General features: G+C 32.4%; 2 protein-coding genes across 2 annotated transcripts in view; one reads left to right on the forward strand and one right to left on the reverse strand.

Annotated features, from left to right (window-relative positions):
- Nucleotides 3385-6738, forward strand: LOC107629181 (exonuclease V, chloroplastic). Its single transcript, XM_016331899.2, has 7 exons — nucleotides 3385-4032; nucleotides 4340-4444; nucleotides 4546-4667; nucleotides 5371-5520; nucleotides 5615-5786; nucleotides 6034-6110; nucleotides 6222-6738. Exons 1-7 carry the CDS (start codon nucleotides 3619-3621, stop codon nucleotides 6493-6495), a joined length of 1314 nt encoding a protein of 437 aa, XP_016187385.1. The 5' UTR covers nucleotides 3385-3618; the 3' UTR covers nucleotides 6496-6738.
- Nucleotides 6805-10189, reverse strand: part of LOC107629182 (tRNA ligase 1) — an 11831-nt gene continuing 8446 nt past the window's right edge. Inside the window, 7 exon segments of the mRNA XM_016331900.2 lie at nucleotides 6805-7439; nucleotides 7613-7771; nucleotides 7915-8017; nucleotides 8579-8659; nucleotides 8973-9049; nucleotides 9122-9288; nucleotides 9645-9705. Of these exon segments, the coding sequence (XP_016187386.1) occupies nucleotides 7050-7439; nucleotides 7613-7771; nucleotides 7915-8017; nucleotides 8579-8659; nucleotides 8973-9049; nucleotides 9122-9288; nucleotides 9645-9705 (1038 nt within the window). The 3' untranslated portion in view covers nucleotides 6805-7049.

Here is a 10189-nt window from a genome sequence, read left to right on the forward strand (position 1 = left end):
ATAACCGTAACACAAGTTCTTATTAAGATAGTGAAATAAGAATTATGAAAATGTGAAAAAAGAAGAAGAAGAAAAAGAAAATGATGATTATGAAAAAAGAAGAAGAAGAGGCGGATGAGGAGTTTTGGATTATACAAAATTTATTAGAAAAATAGTAACAAAAATTTGTAATCGTGAAACAAGAAATTTTTCAATTTTGACGCCGAAATTTTTTTATCGTAACATAGAAATTTCTTCAACGTGTTATTTTCAATTAAATAATATATTTTTCTTATCATTGAACTAGTTTGGTAGTATTAAATTCACATATAAGAGTGAGATTTAGTCATTTTATGTGCTATTTACAATAAATTGATGTATTTTTTGTTCTAAAATATATTTGAATGTCTTTAATGGTTGAGTGCGTTAAAGTTTTGGACTTGTAATTTTTTAAAGATTTATTGTGTCATTTCTAATTAAATGATGTATTTTGTTATTATTGAATTAATTATGTGTTATTAAACTAAAGAAGAAGAAGAGGAGAATGAAGAGTTTTGAGTTATGAAGAATTTAACAAAAAATAGTATTAAAACTTTTTAATCATGACACAAGAAGTTTTTTAATTTTGACACTAAAATGTCTTAATCGTGACACAAGAATTTTGGAAAGAAGAAGAATGAAAATTTTGAATTATACAGAGTTTATCAAAAAAATAGTACCTAAAATTTTTAACTATGCAAAGAAAATTTTTGAATTTTGATATTAAAATTTTTAATTGTGTCATTTATAACTAAATGAATCATTAAATTAATTGTGTAATATTTAACTAAAAAAAAGAAGATGATAATAATAATAATAATGATAATGATGGTGATGGTTAAAAAAAAAGCGAAAAAAAGGAAAAAAATTAAATGAAAAAGGAAAGAAAGAAGAGATGGTAGCTATGATAATGATAATAAAAAAAATATGAGAAAAAAATAAAAAGTAAAAAGAGTGTAAATAAAAAGATAAACAAAAAAGAAAATAATGTACGTACACAAAAAAATGCACACACAATATTTAATTGGATTTAGTTAGGTATTTTATTTGATTGAAATTTTTTTTGTTAAGAATTAATCCATTTAATTTGAGTTTTGTTACAAAATTTTTTGTATAATATCTAATTTGAGATTTTATTAAAAAATGTCATTAATTTTTTTTAGTGATTTAAAAAATGTCATTAATTGATAATAAATTATTATATACATACATAAATGTAATTCAAATTTTAATATTTAATTAAATAGAAGAGTGAAATGACTATTTGATTAATTTATGTACTTATTCTAGGCAGCATCAAGCAATAGAGATCAAATATCTGGAAGAAATTATAGATATGAACAATCACAGGATTATGTATATATATGGCAAAATATATGCAGAGTTAAATATGACTAATGAACACGTGTTCGCATAAGTTAGAAATTGTTTGTCATGTTTGAGATGTGTAATGCTATGGAAATAGCATAGTGATGTACCAGTTTTCCAGGGAAATATAATCGCCTACTGAAAATTTCAATATGGCAGCAGGGGCTGAAATATGGATGGATACAAAGACTATGCCTTTCACCAGTATTGTTCGTATCCGGACTCGATACTAAGGCCCAGATTTAAATAAAAGACTCAATTTAAAGATTAGCTTTCATTCGATACTGACGTCCTCACGAGAAGTTGGATTTAATACTAACTTATTTTAAAGAAGTTGGGATCGAATAATAGCAGATAATGTTTATTTAAATAAGTAACTGTCCCTAAAATCTCTCAACCTACTGTCAGAGTCATATATCAATTTTTTTAAGATAAAGGGACAGTTATCCACCTAAAAAGATGAAACTACTTCAACGGTGGTTATTGATTCACGACTATAAATACACTTACACCCCTTAGGTATCTCTAAATTCTAATACTCTCTAAACCTGCTAAAACCCTTTGCTAACTTAGGCATCAGAGTGTTTTACATGTACCAACCCCATTTTTCTACATATACAAGTCGGACGGTAGCTCCCAGACGCAAATCCAATCAGAGGTTTTTTCCTCCAAACGTTTGGGCCAATCTTATCAATCCAGTCCATTAATCTTTGGTTACCCATCATAACAAGTATTATATGATCTTATAATTGTATTATTTTATGGAGTTTTATTGTAATGCACTAAAAATATAAAATATTTTATATAATAATTTATTATATTTATTTTTTAAATGATTATTCAGACCGTTAATATAAAAATAATTATTTTTATTGATTTAATATTACATGACCGAATATATGTGTAAAACTATCAACAATGTATTATTTTAGTATTATTTAATTTTATGTAATATAATTAGATAGAATGAGAAAATTCTTTTTGGTTTGTGTCTCTTCCCTACATACTAAAGTTGTAAATAAAATATAAACAACATAAAAAAATCTTATTGTAAGCAAATGATGTTCTGTGTAATCTATAATTTTGATTATTAATTAAGATTGTTTACCCCTTGAATTTAATGAATTCTAAAAAATTATTACAATAGTGTCATTTGGTGTTTTGTAAGAATTATGTACAATATATATATATATATACTAAAATATAAAATATATACTAAAAAATAAGATAAATTATATAAATATACTAGTGACTGATTTTGATGTGTAAATATAATTTTTGTTAATTTAATTATATTATTTTTAAAATTTGATTATAAAAATAAATATGTGATAATTTTATAGTCCAATGCATTAATGGTTTATTTTGTGTATAATATAACTAAAAATATTGCCAACAAACTATAAACCCATAATTCAAATAACATAATTTTTTTATCCTTACTTAAAAGTTGGAATCGAATCTCACTTTTAATTTAAAAAAAAAAGAAAAAATACCAATTTCCTCCCCTATGAGATGCTAAAATTATATAACCCTCATCTCTATTTATAAAATGTATATTCCCCTCCCTTATAACTTTTAAAAAACCTCATATTTAATCTATTTTAATTTTTTTTGTGTTAACTAATGTTAACTTTATCTATTTTCAAAAAAAAAAAATTATTTTTTACAAAAATACTCTTTAACAAAAATTTTATTTTTTTGTGATTAAATTTTGTTTACTAAAACATCTTTTAATAAATTATTTATCTGCTGATTAAATTGTATTCATGTGGACCAGTGGATAAAGTTAACATTAATTAACACAAAAAATTTAAAACGGATTAAAGAGAAAGTTTTTTAAAAGTTATAAGGAAGAAGAATATATATTTTATAAATAGAAGAGAGAGAAATACCATTTTAAGAAAATGACTCTCTAAAAAAAATATAACTAAAACTATTTACCATATATACTAACTTGCCTACAAATCAATCAACTACTATATAATATAACTATAATTTATTAAGGTTAGTTTGTCGAAGAAGTTTGTTTCTTAGAACTTAAAAGGTTGAAAGTTGAAGCATAGAGTAAGAAAGACCAAAGGGGCAAAAGCAATATGCAATGAATTCAATATCTGATTTCTGATGAAGAAGAGAGAAAGAGAAAAGAAAGGGTAAGTGGGGTGCACTTCAAATCGAGGTGTGCCCTCAAACCGCGCCGATTCGAACGGTCAACTTTCTCACGACACAAACATGGCCGAGACATCCTCGGAGGAGGAGTTGAGTGTCGTGAACGACAACAACCATAAAAGTACAAATAATATCCCAATTGAGATCGTGAGTGATGAAGAAATGGCTCTCATTGAAGCTGCTTTTGCTTTAGCTTCTTCCTCTTCTGCTCGCTCTCTTTCTCTTTCTGCTTCCATTCGATCTTCTTCTTCTTCACCTTCTCCTCCTTCTCCCCTTCTTCACACCAACGCTCTTTCCATCAAATCAATCACTCTTCTCGCCAAGCGAAGGTTATCAACTGAAACTAGCAATGGCAATGGCAATGTTAACCACCCTGATATTGAAGACCTCTTGCCCAAGAAAACAAGGCTCCATGATTCATTTCTCCACCGATATAGAAGGAGCCGAGGCTTGTCCGTCACTGATCTCACTGCCGCGGTAATCAATTTTCAATCTTTTCATATTTTTTTCAAATGGGGTGTTCGAGATTTGTGCTCATTTCATTGTGCTAATTGCTAAAGATTAAACGGTGTTAGTATTTTCTACCTAATTGGCAAAAAGCCCCTTTTTCTTTCAGCTCAATTCAGTTTCTTTCTGAAAAAGGAAACACCAATATTCGTTTGGTTAATTGATGAATGCATTCATTCATATTATTTGTGTATGAATGCTTTGGTAGTTTGGTTTGTTATTGATGGCAATTTGACATAACTGATTTCATGTGTGTGTGTGTTGAATGTTGAGGTAGGAATGGTGCGAGAAACAGAAGGAATTCTCTCTTACCCGCGGTGGCCGGAGGACCACCAAGGCAATGAGAGCTGGTATTGCTAGACATGTGGAGCTTGAAGAAGAGGTACATACTATTGTTAGATTGATTGATATCATGTTGTAAACTTTTATGATCATTTGGACCATTTTGTCATATCTATGAACACTCATTGTATTGCTGTGAAGGTTATGAAACGGGTGGCGGTGAAGATCGCCACAAAAGAAGACGGTTGGGCCCTGAAGTTTCTTAATTTTATTCATGGTGTGAATCAATTATTGTTTACAGGGTTAACTCGCGAACTGCCAATGTAAGCTAATGATACTTCACAATGTGTTAGGAGTTGAGCGTGTGATTCTAGTATTAAAGCATAAGAGGAATGCTAAGGGCCAACAACTTTTGTGATTTGTAGCTATCAAATAGCCATCAATGATGGTTTTAATGGTGTGAGATTGGTGTGAGATTTCATCCAATGACTCACTTTTCTTTGCTGGTTATATGCTGGCCAGAATTTAACAAAGTTGCTGGCCCCTAGACTTTTCCAAAGCATAAAGGGCAGCCAGAGATGATTATTTCAGTGGCTATTTCCACGGCTTGAACAAGGTCACACGGAGATAACTCAGCCATTTCTCCAAGGCTTCCCTTCTATTAAAAAATGGAATACTTGCTTAAATTTGATATTGTAAAAGACTCAATTTGATGCTATTATAATACAAAAATATTATTTGTACACCAAAATCAATCACTAAAATAAGCTACCAATGTATTTGTGTGTAAATACATGTGTAATTTAATTTATTTTCAATGTGTATTTGTATTCCAACATGTATTTTATACTGGGGGCTAATTTTGGTGTACACGTAGCTCAGTAATAATAAGTAATAACACTTTGCATTTGATAGAAATATAAAATTTACTGAAGAGACTTAAAGAAGTCTTGTGTTGTTGGTGGGATTCTGTTGTGTTTTGTTTTGATGATGATGAGACTTCTAACTTCTAACTTCTGTTGTCAGAATAGCATATATAGGCAATGTATGGATGGTGGGAGTGATTGATGAGATTCAGATGCCATTAACAAAAGAACATCATAATCCAATATTAATTGACACCAAAACTCGTGTTCGAGATACACTTCCTTCTGAAGCGCAACGAAGAAACGGAAGGTATGCTGGATCTTCTGCCATGCATTTTGTTCTGTCAAATGCGATATTGTGTCCTAATGCGTTTGATTGAATCATTATATGTTATATTTGGCAGGTTTCAACTGATGTGTTACAAGTACTTGTGGGACAATACAATCGCCAATGATTTCCCTTCTGGAAAGTTTTTCACTTATTTTAGCTTAAACCCTCACCATATTCTTGCCGAAGATCTGCAAGTGACAATTGCTGGCTCCGATTTCTGTGTATCTGCAAGTGACAAGAATCTGGTGTGTATTTCAATCATGAACAAATTAAATTACTAAGCTCTACTTGAGTATAGCCTTAAAGTTTGTTTTGATATTGGAAAAGTACCTCTCAAGTTTTTCATGAAAGCATTAGTCCCAACCCTTTGTCAAACATTTTCACAATACCACAATATTTTACAGAAGTGATTTCAGTTGGTTAATGATTGAAGCATGCGTCTACGGTCTACATATGTTTCTTTCCTAATTTGATTACTTGGAGAAAATGCAGACCCTTGATGATATGCTGAGATATTACACAAACACCTTGAAGATGCTAGCCCCTGCTCATGATCAGCTTCTGTTAAGGTGAGTGCAAATTTATGGCTCTGGCAATATTGTTCATTGATCCCTTTGGCAAGGACTTCAAAATGCTCTCTCTCTTCTAAGGAGTACATGGTTTTGTTTTCGTCATGTCAGATATGAGTATCAAGAAGATAAGTCATTGCTGGCGGAAGATAAATTTGAGTATGATTCTGAATGGTTAAAGAATCAGATTCAAAGTTGTCTTGAGTTTTGGCATGGACAACGAGAGGCAAGCTATGCACCTGAAGATGAGCGATGGAAATGTCGATACTGTCAATTCGCCAGAGACTGCGAAGGATATGCTGAGAGTATGACACCAAAGGAAGATTCAAATGATGATACCTGCGTCACTCACGGAGAAGACATTTCTTCTCAAATCAGCTCATAATATTCGACCAGGCTGATGATATAAGCCTAGGCCTAGTGTTAAGGTTGTTTAATTTATTTATTTATCAACAAGCTTTGTTGTTGTATGCATGTCTGTTAATTATTTGACAACTAAATTATCATTCTCATGTATAGAGTGGAAAATTGATTGAGATAGTGGTACACTAAAAAGCATACGAAACACCAATGTGCTGTCTTTGGTTGTATATCTGATATCGAATCTATCGAATGAATGTTTTATTGACGTTTTTTTGTACACATCGTAGGAGAGGAGAGGGCAAAAAAATCCTTCTGACAGCAACGCCAACCCTAAGACACATATTCCATTGGAAAAAATACATATAAATTGATAACTTAACATGAAAGAGAACCAAGTGAAACAAGCCAAGACGGGAATACCCCACCACTCAATTGCAGAAATCACCTTGTAATAAGCCTATATGTACACAAATATCTCTAGTAAATGCTCGCTCCTACAAAATTTTTTCCATCATCTCTTGATGTTAGTGCCATGGGGATTTAGGAATTTGGAAGGGTAGATGAGGAACTGAATGCTCAAAAGAACTCCATTGTGCTGGATATATTGATGGGAGGATTGAAGACAATCCTATTTGCTTTCCCATCTGCAAGCAAATGTGGCAACATGTTGGCCTCTTTGGCAGAAACGCCTTCAGCAGTCCATACGGTAACATGAGGCCACTCATTCTTGGAATCTATCTTCTCACCTTCAACTGACCCCGGAAATGCTTCAAATGCAGCCATCTTATCAGAGTAGAGTAGTGCTGTAAGCTCCACTGGTACCTTCTTATGCAGGAAAAGGCCATAGTCAGCTACAGCTTTGATGCCGTGACTTCTCTTGTGGGCAAGAGTCAAATGAGCACGATTAAGATTCTCTAATTTCTTGTCTTTAAGGAAAGCTTCAATCTTGGGATCCTTCTTGGCTAACTGCATACATAGATATTACAGAATCAAACATTCTTTCTAGATGAAATACACGTAGGAGTGAACTTTATTCCCCAACAAAGTAGTTCTAGTAGCTACCAAAAGTATATAAAAGTATAGAATTAATTGATATATTGAAGAGAGCACAATTCAAGAAGAGCAGACGTTTCCCTTACATTGTTAAGAACAGCATGAATTTCTGTAACTGGTAGACTGAGGGCAGCAAAAATGATGGTTCCAAGTTTCCTCTCCTCGGTAACTGGCGGTATGTAATCACCCTTGGCAACCTTCTGTAATTCTTCCTGAACTTGCTGGACAGCAAACTCAAACGGAACCTGCAGATGTTGTGTGCGAAAGCAATAACAGCTTAAACCAGGAGATAATAGTTGGTTATATTGAATGAGAAAAGGAGATAACAGCGAAGAAAAATGCGCGGGGTGTATAACAATAGAGGAAGAACAATGCCAGATGTACTAGCCTGAACTGAATTCAAATAGTCAGCATTCCCAGAAAGGATGTCTCGTAGTTGTTTCTCCCATTTTGTCCATTCCTGTGCATAAGACCCCTTGGTAGATTCTAATCTGTCACAATAATGATCAATGCAAGACTACATAAACTTCTCAGTTTATAGCAAAAACTTTGAAGATAAGGAATAAAAGTAAACAAGAGGCTAGTAGACAGATCAACCAAGCCTGTCATCAATCAAGATAACGGACATTACATATACTTCGACTACAGTTCTATATGGCCACCATAGAAATGGCAATGTTGATCAAATTACAAGAAGAAAGAAGAGGAAGGAAAGAAGGAAAAAGAGAAGGGGGAGGGGGTGAACAACTTCAAAAAGGTTCCAATCTTAAAGAGGGATTGATTTTCAGGTACTAAGAAAGTTCCTGAAATTTCAATGTCTACTATTGGCTATTGTCGACATTTTGCTCCTTGAAATATAGGTGATACAGTTTTTAACTAATATATTTTTCTGTAAATCATATTTGTTGTTACAACCTATTCAATTTAATTTGAAATGATCTTGACATCTACTTACTACAAGTTTTCTAAAAAGATTTAAGAAACAAAATCTGGACACAGAAAATAGTGTAATAGTTTCTACAGTATACAAACTAAAATTCTATAAGACTGACCTTCCATGTCTTTTAGTGTGAAGCTTATATAGATCAATTCCTTCCTCCAGGACAGAGTGCAAAGCCTCGGGAAGGGGAGTCCTACGGACAGATGAAAGCATAACAAAATAAGTAATAGTGACAAGAGGATTAATGAATATAATCTATTCTAAATGTTTTTAAGTGTCAACAATTTTCCACCTTGACCTATCTCTTATAATTTATAAATCAAGGTATTCCAATTTGGAACTAGGAAACAATATTTAAATTGAGGAGAATCAATTGTCAGTTGTTTTAATAAACAAAAGTATAGACAATGATGGAATACAATGAATGCTACCAGGCTGTTAAATTGCTATTAGAACATATATATAATTGTTACGAAGTACTAACACAAGTATTAACATAAATGTACCTATCCGGCTTCAACAGTGGCATCTTGACAAGCGACCCAAAACGCTCAATTAATTCACTCTCAAATTCTTTACGGCTCTGACATTGGCAAAATCAGTTTAGAAACTAATAAAACCTAGAAATGGAGTCCAAATAAAAGAAGCATCATACCTTGCCCTCATAGAGGTGATAAAACATTAGAAGCACATAGCCAGCATTTGGAGATGCCTTGTTATTTCAGAAAAATAAGGGGATATATACTGGATGATTGACTCGTTGAAGCACACGAAACATGAAAACAGCTAATGCATCAAGGGAAAATGGATTTGTATCAGTTCCTGCAGAATCGAAGATACAGATATATTCAGACGAGAAAGAAACTAAAACTCATTTCAGAATTTCAAGTTCTTTATCACCAAGACATAGTATGCCACAGCTATGCTTCTGATCAATGCATACCTAGTATTTGTTGTTAGCCTCATTCTTTTGACGACCAATTCTTTAGTCACAGTTTAAAAGCCAAATAAATACTCAGTTCACTCTGGTTGCTTTGGACTCGAGTATAACACAAAGAAAGATTGAGTAAATGCTTCCTAATTGGTTTATGTTGGGCTAGAAGATGCTGCCCTTATATAATACAGCAGACACTAACGGATATAGTCAAGAAAAAAGTAGGATTAACCACAAACCCAACCTTCGGAATCCGGCACAATGGGAACAGCAGATGCCCTGGTTCTGCGACACATGTCTTCTATCTGCATATTTGATTTTGTTAATGCATATAGAGTTTTAACAGTTATATGATGCAGAGAAAGGCATAATTGATGATAAACATTGTAGATTAAATTAAATTAAACCAACAAAAGAAGCAGGTGATTTCCCTAAAGCTAATTTCATGACAAAAATATATATCAATTCAAGCCTCACAAAGGCAACTCATCAAAACATGAACAAGAATGCATGGCCATCATATTACTTTTTCTGTTTGCTAGTCTAAGAGAAGTGTGGGAACATGGTACTATCCTGGCCATTCACAAGGAAAATAAAAGGCCACCTGACAAAAGATTTTAATTCAGTGGGGGGAATGAGTTTCCAATTATTGAATTGTTCTTTCTTATTTCATTTTTAATGTCAACCACAACTCAAATTTAATTTGCTCCCCTTCCACTGCATGAATTGACAACATCCAATGGAAGCAAGATCAAGTACTAAACAATTAAATATGAAAATGATACCATC

The sequence above is a fragment of the Arachis ipaensis genome, chromosome B03 (assembly GCF_000816755.2).
Source record: "Arachis ipaensis cultivar K30076 chromosome B03, Araip1.1, whole genome shotgun sequence".
Classification (NCBI taxonomy): Eukaryota; Viridiplantae; Streptophyta; class Magnoliopsida; order Fabales; family Fabaceae; genus Arachis; species Arachis ipaensis.

Bases quoted from the DNA above. Each gene is read 5' to 3' on its own strand.
- LOC107629181 (XM_016331899.2), top strand. From the start codon at position 3,619: ATGGCCGAGACATCCTCGGAGGAGGAGTTGAGTGTCGTGAACGACAAC. The intron at 4,668-5,370 runs GTAAGCTAATGA...TTCTGTTGTCAG, and splicing joins TTAACTCGCGAACTGCCAAT to AATAGCATATATAGGCAATG. The intron at 6,111-6,221 runs GTGAGTGCAAAT...TCGTCATGTCAG, and splicing joins CATGATCAGCTTCTGTTAAG to ATATGAGTATCAAGAAGATA.